The 20,844-nt window shown below is 36.0% G+C and overlaps 1 protein-coding gene across 1 annotated transcript in view; it reads left to right on the top strand.

The window, feature by feature from the left end:
- Window positions 1-20,844, top strand: part of AQR (aquarius intron-binding spliceosomal factor) — an 87,539-nt gene that overhangs the window by 37,729 nt on the left and 28,966 nt on the right. The window contains exons 16-24 of the mRNA XM_019725550.3: window positions 644-785; window positions 3,671-3,849; window positions 6,940-7,107; window positions 8,493-8,662; window positions 10,773-11,014; window positions 12,699-12,845; window positions 13,624-13,693; window positions 16,461-16,571; window positions 19,478-19,587. Of these exons, the coding sequence (XP_019581109.3) occupies window positions 644-785; window positions 3,671-3,849; window positions 6,940-7,107; window positions 8,493-8,662; window positions 10,773-11,014; window positions 12,699-12,845; window positions 13,624-13,693; window positions 16,461-16,571; window positions 19,478-19,587 (1,339 nt within the window). The remainder of the gene's footprint in view (window positions 1-643; window positions 786-3,670; window positions 3,850-6,939; window positions 7,108-8,492; window positions 8,663-10,772; window positions 11,015-12,698; window positions 12,846-13,623; window positions 13,694-16,460; window positions 16,572-19,477; window positions 19,588-20,844) is intronic.

The raw sequence follows: 20,844 nt of genomic DNA, 5'->3' as shown, positions 1-20,844 counted from the left end.
TAACATTCTGGTGTTGCTGTTGAATGCTTGGTCACTTATTATCCAAGGGAAGTTGTGTTAACTGAGGATAATGGAAAGAATATTGTTTATTTAATACAGTCAGAGAAGGGAAGTAACTCCAGGAATAGTATATAGTCAGTGCCTTACCCTTAAAGTCTAGCAAAAAGGCACCGGTTCATTCAGAGCTCAGTAGTGATCATTGGAGATAGATTTATGCAGTGTAGTATACCAATTCAGTTTTCTTGGTAATTTTGTCTTGTGCTAAGTTAAGTATATGCATTATTCATTTTGAGATTTGCCAAGTGTTAATTAGGTGGTAAAGGAAGACTTTTTAAACTGCTGGAGATTGCACTAAAGTATATGCAGGTACTTTTTAGAAGTACTGTTTCCAGATGAATCATTGATAGTTAGGTTACATGTATTAATGAAAACCACCCTTTATTTCCAGTGCATAATAGGCAGCATTTGTTAACTTGGTTTCAGTTCTGTGAGGAAATAAAAATGAAACCTTATTAAATATGCTGTATTTTAGACATTATTAAATTAGAGTCTTACCAAGTCTGTGATGCCTTTTTTATATAGAGAGCAGATGTGTCTAATTATAAAAAAAAAATTCAAATATGGATATTATTTTCCTTTTCAGGTTGTCTTGCTCTTCCCAAGTTGAATTTGCAGTTTTTGACTCTTCATGATTACCTCCTACGGAATTTTAATCTCTTCCGCTTAGAATCAACTTATGAAATTAGGCAAGACATCGAGGATAGCGTCAGCAGAATGAAGCCATGGTTAGTCGATTGGTTCTACTTACAATGAAGAGATGCAAACAGTGGCTGACACACTTCTGTCAGAAACCTCGAGAGTATATTTAGGTAGTATACCTGGCGTAAAGCTGCCCTCCAAAATGTGAGATATTTACTCTGAGAAATTCTTTAATGAGAATTAGAATATATTAAAAGGGCTGAAATATAAAATAGGTATCTGGGTCCTTGGGGTGGGACTGGGGATAAAGGAGGGGAGGTCATCCCTCTTTGTGAGGGGGTTGGTTTGTAGAGGGGAGTAGGTTGGGCATTAGCAAAGGGTAATAAGGAAAGGATATGGGCTGGCCGGCAGGCCTGTACTAGGGCAGGACAGTTTTAAGTCCTTGGAAAATCTTACAGTAAAGCATTGTTCTGGTCCCCCAGCCTCTCTCGTGGCTGTCACCTGTCCTCTCAGTCAGCCTCTCTAAGGAACCTGGCAGGAGATGAGGGGCCTGACTGAACACTGCATGGAATGGAACGTTGCAAAGTCTTCCCTGGTCTTCCGTCCATCAGTTTTCTTGAAGAGACTAAATCTTCAGCATTTACTTTTAGGGCTGGTTGAGTAGGTCTTGTTATTTGGAGAGCTCTTCTGCTTAAGCTCGACTCCCCAGCTGTTAGCTCATTCCTCTAGCTAATTTCTTTAGCTAAGAAAAACTTCCATTCTAGGTATGGTAGGCCGCTCTGCATTATGAGGTTTGTGAAGGGCAGTTTTGCTTTTTAGATAACGACTGACTTTCGGTAAATACCCTTCATTCACTATTTCATTCTGAGTATGAAATTGATGGAGATATGTTATATATCACTGGTGACTATAAGTGAGTAAAATAGTTCTGTAAAATGAGTTTTCGTGACCTTACAGTCACACCATACATACGTATACAATTATCCTGCTTTCTGTATGAAAAGCTTACCATACTTGGAATGTGAGCCAAGTCAGGTATCTCCCAGGCTTCTCTCCTTCCTAATTACACAGAGCTACATGGACACTGTGTTTATGATCTGTTTTTTTTTCACCTCCATGTTTGATTTCATACACAGTTTTATTTTTTAATGAATTATGTAAATAGTTATTCTGGGTGAGACAATAAAACACAACATAAAGTATTTTTGACTTAATAATCAGTTGAGTCAGTAGGCAGGCCAGCACTGTGAGATTTGTATCCCCGCTGGCTGTTCATCCCTGCCCACAGCTTTACTGATTTTATTGCCTGTTGTTTGGACCCCAGGAGGTGCTTGATTGGAAAGCTGCCTTAGAATTCATGGTTACCTTGCGTTTGCATGCTGATTCTGGACCTAATTTTGTCCATTTTGCAAAAGTAGGGATTTGTTAAGTAGCAGTTCGTCAAATAGAATTCACTTATATTTTACTTAAGTGCCAAATTAAACAATAATACTTAATTTTTATGCTCTATTAATAAAAAGATTTATTTTTACTTACATTATTTGCTGCTGGAGGAAGAAAATCTCACTTTTTGGAGTTAACTTGTGATACTAATTTTTTCTAAATTTTCAGTCCTAATAGTCCATCATTGAAAACTGTTAAAAATGACAATTTCTAAAAAGAGACAGGGCTTCTTTCTGTTCCGTGTATCCTGATGCATTGCATAGCTCTCGTGATCATGTTTTCAGGCTGCTGAGACTACTGAGCAGGGTAAGAGAGGACGCGCTATGAGGGGCAGAAATCTATACTCTGAATGCTTCCTGTTGCAGGTGGGCTTCATGGGGGGGAGAATTGGGGAGATTAGATTAGTGCTTCCCTGGGGGTAGGAACAAGGATTGACTGCAGTTGGATAAAGGGATCTTTTGTGAGTATGATGGGAATGTTCTAAAATTGGGTTATGGTAATGGGTGCACAACTCTATAAATTTAATAAAAATCATTGAATTGTACCTTTCCAACGAATGAATTTTGTGGTATGTAAAGTACTGCAGTAAAGTTGTAAAAAATGAGGGTAGTGAAGGACAGTTATTACAAAGGGTTTAGATACCCGTAAATCCTTTTAGAAATTGTCCCAGTATGAACCAAATCATTGGATTGTAAATTGCTTATTTTTAATTGGTTTCACTCTTTGATGTTATGAAGTTCGACAATTTTTTGTTTGACCAAAGCCTTTACTTAGGATGTAGTTTATTTTGTAATTATGTCATTTTTGGCAGTACTTTCCAATGTTGGAGAATTGCAGCAGTTTTTATGTTACAGATTTCCCAAATATATTATTTACTGTAAAAATTAAAACACTAGTTAGACTAATATAAGAAGAAAGAATGAATGTTGGCATGTTCATGGGTCTGGTTATTGCAGGTAGCTTGATTATTCGTCCCCCCACTCCATGGCAGCACCTTTTACATGATTTAAGTATTATACTCTAAGGAGGCATTTGCACATAGGTGTTGTCATTTATTTGCTTGTTTTTAACTTTTTAAATTCTACCTTGTTCAAAAATGTTTTTGAAACAGCTGCAGAAAAACTTACACTACATAAGATAAAACATAAACAATTCAGACTATCTTGATGAACAGTGGGAAAGGATAAGAATATAAAATAGAACTAAATGTGCTGGATTATTTCATTCTTTGACAAAATGGTTCAGCTCTTATGTATATAGAGTTATTGTTTTTTTCCCAGGGGATATGGGGGATGTTCCCCTACTTCCCTTTGTTTCCTAGACCATGTTTGCCTGTATCACCCTACCATATAAATTCCCGATATATTGAGACTTAGTTGTGTGTTTTTTTAAGTTTGGAAATAAGAGTTACTACTGTTGGGACTTAACTACTAGCTAAACATTTATTCTTACTTAATAGTGTACTTGTCCAAAAATTGGGGAAAAGTTATATTTTGTTTGAGTAATCATCCACTTCTTTGGCTTTCAGGCAGTCTGAGTATGGCGGTGTAGTGTTTGGCGGTTGGGCACGAATGGCCCAGCCCATTGTGGCTTTCACTGTCGTTGAGGTTGCCAAACCCAATATAGGTGAAAACTGGCCAACCCGAGTTCGTGCAGACGTTACCATCAATCTGAATGTCAGAGATCACATCAAAGATGAATGGGAAGGTAATTTTGTATTTCAGTGTTCCCTTTTGCCTTTTTAGTCTATATATAGGCTTTCTCTTAGAGAATTAGCAAAGCACTTTTACTAAATGTTACCCTTTTGAACTTTCATTAAATTTTATCTTTAAAGTTTGATTTAAAGAATGGCAGTTGTCTTTATAATAGTAGTAAAAATACCAATGATCATATAGGAATAATTAAATACTATTTTAATAAAAAGCATAAAATAACATTCATATTAAAGTGTTTTGAAAATTGCTGTTTGCAGAGCTCAGAGGAAAGTACTTTAAATTTAGTAAGATAATGTTTATGAATTTGTACGGTCCATATAAAAGGAGTAAAAGTATTAGTGTTCAGTAAAGAAAGGGGGAACGCACATGCAGAGCAAGTAAGGAAAATGGGTATTTTTAAGAGATCAAAGCAACTAAAGTGAAGAGAATAGGGATGCATACAATTTATGGAAAATAAGAATACAAAATCAACATTAGGCAAACTCAAAGGAATTTTAGGGGGACCTGGCAAAACAACTCAGAACTAATAATAGTTTATTTGTACCAAAGCGAGAAAGTCAGATAATCAGTGAAATCGAATGTATTCAAGAATAAATAATTACAGAGAAATGAGTTATTTTTTTCTGCTCTTTAGTCAGCAAGATTTTAGGGATGGGACTTCCACAATTAATTTTATTTAGGGGTAGATATGTTCAAAGTTACTAAGTCAAATAGTTAAAACATTGGTAACACCTGTGCCAGAAATGGCCCATGAACTGATATTTTAATTGGCTCTTAATATTTTTCTCCCAGCTGTCTGTGAGCGTTCTCACTGCCTTGTTGTGAGAAATAGTAGCTGGTAGTTTTATCTCCTTCTACCTTCTTGGCATGCCAGAAGGAAAGGGATAGCTCCTTCATGGTTCAGTTTTCAGAAATGATTGCTCCCAGTATAGCTGTTTATAACCATAGGGAGTATACGATATATTTATCACATAATTCTGAAGGGATCCAGCAATGAAGCTGGCCAAATATTTAACAAATGGCCACTATAGTGGGTATAGTTTGTGACAGATTTTTTGTGTGACGCCTGTATCCTTCAAAAGAGTTCCAGTCTGGTGCATTATACATCTAGAATAATGTGTACCTTTATTATTGCTGAAACTTGAGAAATGTGTTAAGTTGCTAGAGAAGATCTTATATTTATTACCCTTAAAGCTTACGGAGGTATTAAACACTGTTTTACATGGTGGTAATAAATTGAAATAACTTACTGGCTATCCCTAGTAATAGTATTGGAAATAAAACTGAAAAAAAAACAAAGACCCTTTTTAGAGATTTATAGATGACGGATGACAAGTCTGCATTATAGTGTTAAGGGGGGAAAAGACGTTTTCCCCGAATCCCTTTCCTCTGTTACATTGGAAACTACTATCAGAAAGACATCACAGTATTCTTTTTTTTTTTAACATAGGCCTTTGGTAGAATGAGAAATAGAATGGGTGAATTTGATGGGCAAGATAGGGAATCATAGGGTATTATTGGACAAGTGATTCATATTTGGGGGCATGGTGGGGAGAAAAGTGTTTTCTAGGAGGTCAGAGCCAAAATTCAGGGCCAGTATTGATCACAGATAGAGTAGCCAAATGGAAAATGGAGGCACAAGTTGAGAGGGAGCTTCTGCAAACAGTAATGAATATTGTCCTGTAAAAACAGAAGAGCTTTGAAGAGTTTAAACTAAATATTATAAAATATTCTTCTTGTCCCTTCAAGGCGTGAAACTCAGGCCCTTATCTTCTGTCTACCTCATTTAAAATTAAGGAAATAGAATTAAGGAAATTGAAATGCTGGATTCTGTTCCAGAATGCACATTCACGGACAGAGTGAATGCAAACGATTGAAAGGAGAGAGGTAGTTGAACTCATTGTAATACAGGTATTTTTAATGTGGATCTAAGACATTCCACTGTTAAATGATCTGCTTTAGGAGGGAAAAATGACTAAATTACTTCCAGGACCACGTCTTTGGCTTTGAGACTGAGAAGTTTTAAGGTGTTGTGCAGATCAGCAGTTGTACAGGCAGTAAAACTCACATAGTAAACCAATTCCCCTTAGTTCTCATTGCTTCCCCTGCTTCTTTGCATAAAATTTGTTGAGACTTAAACAATAAAGTCACTATTATTAATCAGAATTATTTCTAGCCACACTTGAACCCCACTCCATATTGAAACAAACCAGAATGGTCCCGATACTGTTAGCCACCCACTTACATTGTTGATTTGATTTAGTTGTATGCCTTGCGACTAAGGCTATGAGCAAGGAGACTGTTTAAATTTGCCTGTATGTCATACACTAGCTAACAAAATTGAATCAGGAAAAAATGAAGATTAACTGGTATAACATGATATGCTGTGATCTAATTTTATGGCACTTGTCTTCCAGTGTCTCTTTTAATAGAACTGGGAATCTAGTTGAATCCATTATTTGGTCAAATGACTGAGAAGCCATGGACTTTGACACAAGTCTCCTATTTCTTGACATTCACTTATAAAAATTTTCAGTATTTGCCGACTGAAACTATAACATATATATTCAACCATCTTCTCAAGATGGTATCTGTAGACAATGCTTTTGTGCCTTGATGAATTATTCTTGAGTTGACCTTTTCTGGTGAAATACAATAGACTTTGTTGGAATGACTGATGGATAGTTTAAACTGATGTTAGAAACCTGCTAAATATGATATAGATGGATTATATGCTAACTGTATTTTTTATTAAGAATGTTAAAAATAAGAATGATGACGAGCATCCAATTTTGGAGCCATAGCCTGACTTGGAGAACTTATTTGGTAATGTATTCGTGGCATAAAATTTTCTAATTATAAAGAGGAACTTTCATTTTAATTATTGTTACCAAACATTGAGTGTTAGAGATTATAGAAAACCCATAATTGTATTACAGTGCAAGTATAATCATTGATCACCTTTGATATTTTAAATATTTTTTAGACCTCTATTCCAAAGATAAGAGGATGAGAATTTGCCAACAAAAGACTAAAAACAATGACATTTTAATAAGTGAAAAATGTCTTTATGTTTTACCAGGCCTTCGTAAGCATGATGTGTGCTTTTTAATAACCGTCAGACCCACAAAACCTTATGGTACCAAGTTTGACCGGAGGAGACCTTTTATTGAACAGGTTGGACTGGTTTATGTCAGAGGCTGTGAAATCCAGGGCATGCTGGATGATAAAGGACGTGTCATTGAAGACGGTATGTGATCTATATTTTTGAAAGAGTGTATGTATATAATGATAAATTACTTTGCCTTTGTTCCTTTTTTGCATGTTAGGCAATAGTTTTAGTTGTTTTATACATTAAATCGATACAAAGGATTACGTGTAAAATATGTGTAGAGTACCTACCACCCAGTTTTAGAAATAAATAATATGGTTTCTAAACTTCTATGTTAGATACTGGAAAGGACGAGATCGTTTGAAATCGCCTTATTTAAAACTTTTCCTTTTATAATACTGTATGGTATTATTTTTTTAAAAAAAAAAAAACCTCTAAACACCTTTTATAGTTGTTCAATGATATATTTGCCTAATTTTTCCTTCTTAAATTTTACTAATTCAGTTCATCATAGCAGTGGTTCTCAGCTGGGACCAGCACTACCCTGCAATTTGAAATGTGTGGTGGTATTTACATTGTCAAATGACTGGAGTAGCGGTAGGGGGTGGTGAGCTATTGGCATTTAACTGTTGGGGGCCAGGGATGCCAAGCATCTAACCAACTGTCTTGTACAAGGAATCATTCTGCCTGGGATGCCAGAATGATTTAGAAATATTGCCGTACAGGGTTAGTCAGCTCTTGGAGTTCTTAGGCTTATCACTGATTGGTCTTTGAAATTCTTTTGCTGTCCTGGCTTTTTTGGTAATACTTTTGAATTATAACTGCATCCATGTCCAGACCTTATTTTATAATCCATTTACTAAACTTCTCTCAGAGCTTGAATTAGCTTCTCTAACCTGTGAATTCAAGATCACACCATTGCTGAAGTGCTGATAATTAGGCCACTTTTACCACTAGAATAAATGAAAACTAGGAGAAGGGAATGAAAGATATTGTTGGAATAAAAGTAAGGCCACATAATGGGACGAGGGTTGGAGGTCTAAGACAAAAAGAGAGAAGGCCAAGGGGCAAGTAAAAGCCTCTGAGCTTCCAGCCGTTACTATATGACATTTCCTTTCATAGCAGTGACATAGGTATGGACTGTAGAAGGATGAATCAGTCACGTAATTACTGTATAGAAGGCAGCAGTAGGAGCTGTAAGTGACTGACGCGAGGAAAGTTCTGTGACTTCTTAAGGCTCCTGTTTCAGTTGAGGACATGTACAAATAATTGCAATTCATGGCGTTGCATCACCACAGTACATGATTATTCTGGGAAGAAACAGTAAGAATTTAGGGAAAGGAGAAATATTTTCAGCTTCTTGGAATTTGAAATAGATGGGCAGACAGCATTCTAGCTGAAGGAATGGCTGGAGTCTAAGTCTAGACAGTTTACTTATCATTTCTAGAAAAGGAATACTGCCACCTTACTTTGATATTTGAAAAGCATATATTTCATTTAACAAACTTTTTCAAAATTTTCAGGACCTGAACCCAGACCCAATCTTAGAGGAGAGTCAAGAACATTTAGAGTGTTTTTGGATCCAAACCAGTATCAACAAGATATGACCAATACTATACAAAATGGAGCAGAAGATGTGTATGAAACCTTCAATATAATAATGAGGAGAAAACCGAAGGAGAATAACTTTAAGGTAATTTGGGGCTATATAAGTAAAAGTACTTTGAACAACTTTTAAGATATAAATGCTTAGATAACTAGGTTAAAAAATGATTTGTGAAGAAAACAGTGATCACTACTTTTTGATTCTAAACAATTCTCTTAAATGCTTACCATGTAGATTAAATATAAAAACTTAACGAAATTCATTTGCTAATTCTGGTTTTTCAGAAACGTAAAGTGTAAATTAATCCAGGTGTTTTAAAGGCTAGCCTCCTTCCTTGCTTTTTGTATATCAGATACTCAGTTTATGCCCCACTGTGAGATGAGGAAAACTGCTTGTTTATTTGTTTACCAGGACTTCTTTTTTAAATCAAGAGTACGTGTACTTCCGTATCACTTTAAGAAGACTGATGTGGCACCTCAGAGCTCTGAATTGCTCTATGATATAATGTATTTCTGCTTTACTCATTAGTGGGAAAAGGGAGGTTTGGGGGCTAGAGAATTTTACTTTTATAATAACTTTGGAGAGAAGGAGTTTTAGTAAAGGGTGTTACTTTTTAAATTATTTGAAACTGTATTATAAAACTTAAACATTGAGCAGTTCTAACATTTGGTAACACTGGCTTGTGCCCAAGTGCCTTTCTCTCTCTCCCAAACACAGTGCTTCTTCAGCATTATCGCTTTATTACCTTTTTTACCCATTGTTGTGATTAAAAAGAGAAAACTTCACATACAAAGCAGTTTGTTCCCCATCTCACCTTGTTGAAAACAAAACAATGGAAGTACCCTTGATTTCTTTTGTCTCACACTCCACATCCAGTTCACCAGTCAGTCTGATTGGCTCACCGTCTCCACTGATGCCAAGTCCAAGACACCTTCATCTCTCACATCCTGCTGCCATGTTAGGCAGCTCCTCCACATAGCGACTGAATGTCAGTTATGCCTGGGTACCCCTGTGCAATACTCTTTAGTGGTTTCCCATCGCAGTGAAAGTTGTTACATAATCCCAGGGGCCCCTTCATTACCTGTCTTCCGGCTACGTCTCCACATCATTTTCTAACCCTTTTCCCTTATTCACTCCCTGCCAGTCTCACCGACCTTTTTGCTGTTCTTTACTAATCCACGCCTTTGCACAAACGGTTGCCTTTTCCTAGACAGTCTCCCTCCAGGGGAATGAATAGCCTAGCTTTCTGATTTTCATAGATCATTTTGTTGAAATAATGATTGGTAATTCTAAGAATTTGCCTTGGCATTTAGTAATTTTGGCAATGTATATTTTAACTACTGTAATGACCTTTTGTTGTAGTCCTGATTCTTTCATCCTCAAATTTGATATTTCATTTTAATCATTTTCACTTTATTTTTATGTCTTACATCTAACAATGCTAATTTTAATATTTCTGTATCTCAAATTGTGTGTCCCCCACCCAGAATCAGTTCTCCCTCTATCACCATATATTTGATCCCCTTTACCCTCATCCACTATCCCGCCCCCCACTCTCCTCTGGTAACCACTAAACTATTGTTTGTGTCTATGAGTTTTTATACCTTCATTTGTTTGTCTTATTCCTTTGTTGCTTTCAGAACTGTACACTTGAAACCTGTGTAATTTTAGTAACCATTGTCACCCAATTTTTTTAATTTAAAAAAATTAATATTTCTAAATTGTGAGATGTTTCACAATTGAGGCATACATTAATGTGCTTCTGATGGTGTGTGTTCTTAGTATTGAGGAACTATGGAGTATAAAGGGGAGAAAACCCCCTTAGCTTCTAAGAGGAAGCATTTTCTTTAAGGGTTTGTTCTACAATGTTTTTTTTGCTGTTGTGCTGACCTGATTGGATTTTCATGCTTCTCAACAGAAGTCAAATGGTAAACTCATGTATGACATTCTGTCTAAATGAACTCCTAATGGATAAACTGTTCTTGCTAAGTTTGGTCTTTTGTTTAACTCAGTGTATGGTGTCAGCTGAAAATATAGCTGTTGATTCAGTCTAGCCAAGCACCTGTCAGCAGAAAATAGCTTCTTGCCCTGAAACACTTGGGAATTCTGGGTTAGCGTGGCCAGCTCTGCATTCCACTGAACTGCAAATGTTTGAGATGTCTTCCTGAGAAATCTTTTCCTGTGCTTTTGCTCACAGGCTGTGCTGGAGACGATTCGGAACCTCATGAATACGGACTGTGTTGTACCTGACTGGCTGCATGACATCATTTTAGGCTATGGGGATCCAAGCAGTGCACATTATTCGAAAATGCCCAATCCAATCGCCACCCTTGATTTCAATGATACGTTTCTCTCCATTGAGCATTTGAAAACCAGCTTTCCTGGTCATAATGTGAAAGTAACTGTGGATGACCCTGCTCTCCAGATACCCCCTTTCAGGTAAAGTTAGAACTGGGGCTACTTCTTCCAGGCTGTCTGTAGTCAGTCTGAGTTAGACCGTCCGGACTGTAGCTAAAGTTAAGTTTTGAGTAGCATATGTGTATTTTGTTTGGGCAGTCCTCACCTTCACTGTGTAGTTACTGGGAGAAAATTATTTGACTCATTCTAATTCTTTGTGTAGCAGCTAGTTTAAGACCACAATAAAAGTAGCTGCGGGTCTTTTATGAGATCGGTAAGTGCTTGGTGTCTGAAGAGTACTATATAAATATATTTATAGCATTCGACTGAAGAAATGCTAATCTGATGTATTTCCTAATTAATAGACATAGCCATGTGATTTTGAACTTTTTTGTTTTTACGGAAAAAAATCATAACCTTACTTGCTTCCACAAATTTTAAATATTTACAATATAGTTGTATTTAGTGTTAAAGGAGCTTTGGTTTTAAAAATTGAGTGGAAATAGAACAAAGTACCTGAAGCGCTGATTGCTGTTCCCTGAATTCTATTGTTAAGGATTCCATCGCAAAACACTCAGTAACCTACGGGTTGGAAATTAGTACATACAGCTTTTAACTGTTAGGTCTAAATATAATAATCTAACTATTAAAAACATGTACCCTTTAAAGACCCAAACCTAGCCTTTTTTCATACTTTCCTAATCCTATTAATGGCAAAATCATTCTTCTAGTCGCCCCACTTTGAAATCTCAGCGTTATTTTTAAATCTTTCTACTCCTATAACTCCTGCTCTGTTTTACAGATTCTGCCTTAAGGATATTTTTTTTAATATGTCAGGCCTGACTGCTACCTCTCTAGCCCTTGTCACCTTCAATTTTTATGGTGGCAGCGTCTTTCCTGCCCGTTGCCTCCCTGAGCCCATTGCATGCTCTACTGCTATAGTCATTCCACTCCCTGGTTGAAAAGCTGATTTTTCCTGTTGCTTATCAAAATAAGGGCTGACCTCAGCCTTTTTAGTTCTTAACATTGCGCATTGTGGGGGGGAGCGCAGTATATTATCTGTCCTTCCAGAATAGAAAGAGACTGGGAAAAGTGCACGTAGAGAATTAATTTTTTACTTTAATTTTAGAGTAGTAGTCCTGGACCTCGGCCCTCCCCAGGTACCTATGAAGAGTTGCCTCTTGAGGCATCGCTGACGCCAGGCCAAGAACTTCTGCCTTAAAGGCGTGATACTCCAGCGGTGCCATAGCGAGACTGCAGCCTTTTTCTCTGCCGTATTGTCGCCATTGCACCCTGCTCTCCAGCAAAGCTGGCTGCTTACACTTAAGCTTCTGCAGTTACTTCTTTCTTCCTGGAATGTCTGCCATCCATGTTTGTATGTCTGAATTCTTTGAAACTCATCTTAGATGCCACCTCGCCCATGAAGCCTTTTCTGATTAGCTGAAGAACATGTGTAAAGCACTTTACAGTACATGTGACACAAGGATATAAATGTTTTTTCTCTGATGCTGTGTTAATCAGATGACCATTTCTAATCTAAACACCCTTAACGCAAGTCTTAGTGCTTTTAATTTTTTTTTCAGAATTTATGTACAGATAGTGAATTCTTTTAAGCCATAAATGTTTCTTACTGATCTGACCATTCTCTGTGCAATGTCACGCACAACATAGGTACTTGGTAAATCGTTCTTAATTGTAAAAGTGAATGAAGGTTTTGGTCTTCTAGGATAACTTTTCCAGTAAGAAGTGGAAAAGGGAAGAAAAGGAAAGATGCAGATGGGGAAGATGAAGACGCTGAAGAGGCAAAGATCTTAATTGTTGAACCTCATGTTATTCCTAATAGGGGTCCTTATCCTTACAACCAACCCAAACGGTAATTTTACTGTCGATGCTAATTGTAATAATGAATAATAATTTGCTATTTCATATAGATTGGTAATATTTTTAAATTTTCTGATTCTTTAAAAATCCCAGGAAACTTCTGTCGCTATACCCTCTTTCCTTCTATCAGTTGGCTGCGTAGCTCAGACATGTTTGGCCATTCTGTAGTCATATTTCATAAGGAAATATTTCCAGGTACTCTAAAAAAAAATATTAAAGGGCTACTTTAATTTGGGCACAGCATTCGTACTTCGTGACCATGTGTTACATATAGCAGCTGCCTTCATCATGTGTGCCATTACTAATCAGGTGGCATTTTATTTGGTATTCGATTGGGAACTATAACTTGACACTCCAAAATGAAGTCTGGGATGGGCTGAGGGTTTTTTTAAAAATGACTGTAGTCTTTTCTTTCCACAAGATTCAATTTTAATTGGTCTATGGAAGGAGGGGGGATGAAGAGAGTCATTCAGAGAGGTTGGTTCAGTCATGTAAGATGTGAAAATTCTAGAGATCTGATATACAGCGTTGTGCTTTTACTTAATAATACTGTAATGTACGTTTACATTTTGTTAAGCAGGTGGATTTCATGTTACATATTTCTTACCAAACACGCACGCGCATGCACACGGTGGGCCGGGAGAAGAGATGGGGAGAACAGGGACAAATGCAGAGCAGATGTTTGGACCTCTGGTCATTGTTATGTAAATTTTTACTAAATGTCATTCATCTGTTTTTTCAACTAACTTTTTATCTATTCTTATTTGCAGTAATACAATTCAGTTCACTCATACACAGATAGAGGCCATCCGTGCTGGAATGCAGCCTGGGCTAACTATGGTAAGAGAATTATTTTGTAAATGTTATGTGGATACAGACTAGAAGTGTGCGTCAGATTTTTTATATGGATGTGGAGCTCTTGCTGCTCATTTCAGTGTCCATAAATAGTTTTATTAGAACACAGCTATGCTCATTTGTTCACGTATTGCTTATGGCTGCTTTTGTGCTGCATCAGCAGAGTTTAATTACTTGCAATAGAGATTGTATGGACCACAATCCTAAAATGTTTACTCGCTGGCCCTTTACAGAAAATGTCTGGTGACAACTGATTTAGAAGTATGTTTAATTTCCAAGATTTTGGAGATTTTGCTGTTATCTTTCAGTTACTGTTTTTTGGTCTGAGTCCATTATGGTCGGAGAACATACTTTATATGATTTCAATTTAATTTTTAAAAATTTGTTAAGGTTCATTTTATGGCTCAGGATATGATCTATCTTGGGTGACTATTTCATGTGCATTTGAAAAGAATGTGCATTCTATTGTTTTGGAGTGGAGGAGTGCCTGATACATGAGGTGTGATTGAAAAATATGGTGAGTGTTTAAATACAAAAAATTTATTACAGTGAAAGACACATTGTCATTAATCCACCTCAAAATTCTCCCCCTTGCTTCGAACACACTTATCCCATCATTCTTGCCACTTTCTGAAGCAGTTCTGGAAGTTCTCTTTCGTGAGTGCCTTTACTTCATTCTCCATCATGACAATACTCCATGTCACTCATCGCTTCTGGTGTGGCAATTTCTGTCAAACAAAAACATTACGGTGTGTCCTCATCCACCTTATTTACCGGATCTGGCACCGTGCAATTTCTGGCTCTTCCCTAAAGTCAAAATGGCCATGAAAGGAAGACGTTTTGAATCGATTCAGGACATCGAGGCAGCTGTGACAGCACAACTAAAGACACTCATGAAAGAAGACCTCCAGAACTGTTTCAGAAAGTGGCAATAACGATGGGATACGTGTGTTTGAAGCAAGGGGGATTATTTTGAGGGGGATTAATGACAATGCGTCTTTTACTGTAATACATTTTTGTATTTAACATTCACCATATTTTTCGATCACACCTCCTATGTTAATTAGATTCATTTGGTTGATGGTATTGTTCAGTACTTCTCTATCCTTGCTCATATGCCACCGAATATTTCTGTTAATTACTGAGAAGGGAGTATTAAAGTCTCCAACTCTAATTATGTATTTGTCTTTTTCTCCTTTCAGTTCTGTCAATTTTTATTTTACAAACTTTAAACTTTGTCGATCTGTACATACACATTCAGGGTTATTATGTCTTCTTGGTGAATTGATGCTTTTATCATTATGTAATGTCTCTCTTTGTCACTGGTAATTTTCTGTGCTGTTAAGCCTACTTTGATATTTATATAGCCACTCCAGTGTTTACATGATATAGCTTTGCCTATTATTTTATTTCTAATTTATTATAGTTGAAATGGGTTTCTTTAGACACTATATATAGTTGGGTTGTTTTATTTATTCTGACAGTCTCTGTCTTTTAATTGGTGTGTTTAGACCATTTACATTTGATATATTTATTGATGTGTTTGGACTTAGGTCTACCATTTTATTATTTGTTTTATGTTTATTCACTTTGTTTTGTGTTCCTGTTTCCCCTTTCCTGCCTTTTGAGTTATTTGGATATTTCTTACTAGTGTTCCATTTTTATTGACCTATTTTGTTCTTTTATTATCTCTTGTGTAATCTTTCTTAATGGCTGCTCTAGAGAATTTATTAATACAATATACATTAACTTTTCACAGTCTACTTAGAATCATCATTTTGCTGCTTAAAGTGAGTGGAGGATCCTTACCTCCATATAAGTCCTTTTAACTTCCCCTTTTATGTTGTTGTTGTATGTGTTACATCTAAATACATTGAAAATGCCATCGGGCAGTGTTACAATTTATGGTTGCAAACATCAAATATATTTTAAAGAACTCTAGAGGAGAATAGTCTGTTATTACCATTCATCCTTTATCTTAAGTTTCATCTAGGCTCATTTTCTTTCTGTCAAGAATTTCTTTTCCCACTTTTAAGAGCAGGTTTGCTAGCAATGAATTATCTTTTGTTTTCTCTCATGTGAGAATGTCTCTGATTCACCTTCATTCTTTAAAGATAATTTTCAATGGACATATAATTCTGCATTGACAGTTTTTTCAGCACTTTAAAAATGTTATCCCACTTCCTTCTGGCTTCTTTGGTTTCTGATGAGAAATCCACAGTCATTTGAAGCATCCTTTTGCTATGTAATGTATCATTTTTCTCTGGTTGCTATTTATATACTTTTTGTCTTTGCTTATCTAGTTATCAACCATTTAATTATGATGTGTCTGGGCTTAGATTTCTTTGGGGTTATTCTGTTTGGAGTTTACTGAGCTCGAATCCGTACATAACTGATTTTTGCCAGATTTAGGAAATTTTCAGCTATTGTTTCTTCAAATACGACTTTTTCTGTACTGTATACTTTTAACTCTCTTTCTAGAACTTCAGTGATATGAATGTTAGACCTGTTACTGTTGCCCATAGATTCATGGGACTCTGTTTATTATTTGTTTTAATCTTTTTTTCCTGCTTGTTATTTAGGTTGGTGATTTATATTAATGTGTCTTGAAGTTTACTGATTCTATCCTGCCCATTATGCTATTGAACTCATCCAGCAGATTTCGACTGTATTTTATCTTTCAGTTTTAGAATTTCAGTTTTCTAACAATGTGATAACTTAGTAATTTGCTATGTGTTCATCTCCTTTTTAGGTTGTGGGCCCACCAGGTACAGGAAAAACAGATGTGGCGGTTCAAATCATATCCAATATCTACCACAATTTTCCAGAGCAGAGGACTCTGATTGTTACTCATTCTAATCAGGTGAGAGAGAGAGCATGTGCACGCATGACTGGAGTAGACCTGGGGGTAGCAGGGAACGCATGAAAGTTCAATGGAAATTTCTGCTTGTATGATAACCTGATCATAGGTACACAGAATACCAGGAAAAGCTGATGAACATACTCATCAGTATAGTGGTTTTTATTGACTTATTCTTGGATTATTGCTCGTCATGACCAGACTATATTGAGGAAAATATAAAAACAATCTTATATTTCTAATTGCGGGGTGGGGGAGTGGTCAAACTGTGGAAAAGCTAATAAGAATATTTGGATATATAGTCAAGTATTTAGATTAAATTAAATTGCCTTCCCCGCCCTCCATCTTTTGTGCTAAGCTAGAGCTTTCACTTTGAGATCAAAAGTATTAACCCTTACTAGTAGCATTTTCCTTCTAGTAGAATGAATATTCCTGAAAGACTAAGTGTAAACTGTATTAATACTATATTGAATTTTAAATCTTTATGAAATATACATATGAACATCTATATTACATGGAAGGACTATTTTAGGTTGCAGGTTCAATACATAGGCTTTATAAACAGCTAAAACAATAAAAACAAGCTCCTTTCTTGTAAATAATGGCTAAAAAATTGTCTTTACATCTATCTGTGTTGTGTTAGTTCTGAAGCTGTCACTATCATAGAAATGAACAAGAACAAGTAACATTTATTGGTTCTCATGTAGAACGTGACAGGAAGCACTCAGAACATGCTGAAGATCTCATAAAACTTGTGGTAGTCTAAACCTCTGAAAGTACTTATAAGTATTTTCTGTGAATACATATTAACAACGATGACTTCAGTTGACTAATTCTATAAGAACTGGTCTGCAAAGAAGCACTGGGTTTTTAGAATACTAAATGTCAGTTACTCTGTTTTCCACCAACTTTTGATCTATAGGTTTTAAAAATTACTACTACCCTGGTCGTTTACTTACCATGTTATATCTTTGAAGTTTATAAGTAATGGTGGCATGTTGTACTAAAATTATGTGGGAGATAGGATTAATTGAGACTATCTTAATAAAAGAAACAAATTATGTAAAGACATTTTTTCATCTATTCAATAAAATTTAGTCTGTAGTAATTTTTTCTATTTGGAAATTCTTAGAGTAAATAAAGAATAATTCATGTGTTACTGTTTTAACGTAGTATTTTTTAATAACTTTTATCATAACTTGATAATGACCTTCCATAGTATCCTGTACTAATGGTTGACCAGTATAGCACAATTATAGAGAAGATTAATTTGCAAAAATAGCTTAAGACTTCATTGCCTGCTAAGCACCTGTTTTGATCCTTTGATAATCAAATCATCTTCCTTGATGTCTATCAAATTGTTGTTTTTCCACAACTGTTTTGTTTGCCAGATCTTGATTTACATATGTAATTCAAGCAATTCTCTAACATCACAAATTCATGATGAAATCTTGCAGTCTTTTCTGAGATTGCAGTGTGCGAGTATATTTTGCCCTCTAAATCTATGTGGTTCTCAAATTTGGGTAGCAACTGTTTAGGTAGTGATGTGATCTGCTCTGTTGGATGTCAAGTTTTGGATGGAAAGTATTAAAAGTTTGGATATTGGGGAATTTTTTCTTAAAATTTAGTTTATCTCTTCAATTTCTGAGCTCTAATTGCTTGAATTTTGGTAACAAAGTATATATTTACCATATATAACTGTAATATTTATGAGATTGAATGTTGTACTTAATTGAATGTTGATTGTACTTAATGGGTAGGGGTAAACTGATGATAAATTAGGAGAGATATTTTAGTGGGAGCTAATTTTTAAATGATGTCTTTATTAGTGTACCTTCCCATACTTTTGCCTTTCTTCAAAACTTTGTAAATGCAGATGTTCAGATAATACTAGGATTTGAGGTCAACCCTAAATATGAACATTTCATAGGTAGAAAGGAGTGACTTCTGAGTGGCTTTCATCAGAAGAGTTGCAATAAATGAGTGCTCTGCTCAATGTTGTATAGAGATCTGTAGACTTTCAGCCTTCAGTTTGAATGATGCACTTAACATTTCCACTCTGTGGTCCTCTTGACGTATGCTACCTACATATTTACCACATGAGTGATGTATGCTACCTACATATTTACCACATGAGAGTCCTTCTCCAACTACAAAAACTCTTCAATTCTCTGCAACCCATGGACTTTCTGTTGCATGAAATGGAACTTATTGTGGTTATTAATTATTTTAGTAATTGTTACTTCTTGAGGGAAATAGAACTGAACCAAAACCTTTCTCTTTTCATCAATTAGAAGCAGAGATTTAGTGTTTAGATAGTTTTTATGGTTTCCAATTATTGATTTGGCCAAGTATACATAGGCAGGAATATCAGAATTTAATAAAAATACTATTTTGTTAATTGTAAATGGCCTAATATGTTTCCTTTTCTTTCAATTTGATTCTTATCTGACTGAGCAATGCTCTTTTCCCCCCTTTCTTCCACGTACCCGCCTTCCTCCGGTTCAAGCCGTTGTTTCGCAGTCTAGTTGTATAGGACACAGCTCCCTGGCCCAGGCTTGTATTATGAGCCTTGCGCTCCCCTGTGCTGAGGCAGTTGGTCGCCAGGCTCTCTGGTCGTGGTTGGCCTCTCACAGCAGCTCACGCCAACCTCCAGCTGCTCACTGCAGCCCAGCTCCAGGGAGAGCTGTTGTTCACAATCTTAGCTGTAGAGGGCGCAGCTCACTAGCCCGTGTGGGAATCAAACTGGCGACCTTGGCGTTAGGAGCACGGCGCTCCAACCACCTAAGCCATCGAGCAGGCTGGCTCTTTTTTTTTCTTCCCATCCTTCTAAATGTTATTTTTTGTTATTTTAAAAAGAGTGCTGATTCTTTAAAATTCACCATCGTCCTTCTTGTTTTATTGTCCAGGCCCTGAACCAGTTGTTCGAGAAAATCATGGCTTTAGACATTGACGAGCGCCACCTCCTGCGTCTTGGTCATGGAGAAGAAGAGCTGGAGACAGAGAAAGATTTCAGCAGGTGAGCAAATGGGGATGAGTTTTGAAACAGTGTACAAAAGAAATTTTAAACTTCTCCTTTTTTTCTTGACTAAAGAACTTCTAGAAGAGAGCAATGAATAATCCAATGTAATTCCGAAAGGTACTAGGGTAACCTATATAGACTGTAGGTTGACCTAAAAGTCTGGTCATGATCTCCCTTAGCTCCAGTTCTGTGAGCTTATGCCATTTTTCCTCAAGCACACAATTAGTTCAGTGAAGAGTTACTTTGTTCATCATTTTAAAATTGCAGATTGCCATTTGCTTTCTATTTATTGAGGTAATTTTTAACATTACTAAATTCAAATTGTATAACTATATGATTCCTTTTCATGTTTCATCTAGACATTTAATTTGCATATATTTTAGGCACCAATTAGGTATGAAATGCAATTGAAGATTAATGATAGTGTAAACTTTGGGGTTGTAAGTATTATTTCAGGTGCTTAATTGCCAGTTTAGCTGGAGTTTGTTTAAAATTGCATATTGTGAAGTGACTAAAATTTTACCATTCAGATTTCTTCTCCTATCAGTATTAGGTTGGTGGAAAAGTAATTGCGGTTTTTGCAATTATTTTTAACCTTTCAAACAGCAATTACTTTTGCACCAACCTAGTATTTTGTTTTTCTCCTTCAAAATTGCGTTACAGTGGCTCATTTCATTTATATTTAAATCCATTTTTAACGCATTTTTAGACAATAAGTATAATTAATGGCTGCACATATTTAATGCAGACTTTGGCTATGAACATGACCTGTGACTAAATTGATCATAGACATCAAAAGACCTAAAAGAGTGTTGAATTATTATGTTGCACCTACTTTGAGTTCTTGTATTACAAAGCTCACCAAACATTTGTTAGCCTCTGAAAAATTCCGAGGGTAAAAAACAATGCACATTAAGATATTTGGGGCTCTAGCATCTTAATATTGGATCAGCCAGTGATACTTCTCTGAATTCTTCCCATGGGTATTTCCTTATATTAAACCTAAACTACAAAAGTGAGCTAGAATCTAAAATCTAATAATCCAGAATTCGGTGAACACATAGGTGCTGATGGAATGCTAAATATTATAATTGTAATTATATTGCAGTAGAATTTATAGTTTTTACAGGATATTGTAATAGAACAAAAGTAATTCTAATTCTACTTAAAAATGATCTTAGGTACTACCAAATTTCTAGGAAAAAATGCTTTTTGCCTTCTGGTATACAAGCCAAGCCCCAGGTCTTATTAGTA

The sequence above is a fragment of the Rhinolophus sinicus genome, chromosome 3 (genome assembly GCF_057876585.1).
Source record: "Rhinolophus sinicus isolate RSI-liver-muscle chromosome 3, RSI-T2T, whole genome shotgun sequence".
Taxonomy (NCBI): domain Eukaryota; kingdom Metazoa; phylum Chordata; class Mammalia; order Chiroptera; family Rhinolophidae; genus Rhinolophus; species Rhinolophus sinicus.
Note: the sequence above shows the minus strand (reverse complement) of the source record. Positions and strands in the feature narration are given on the sequence as shown.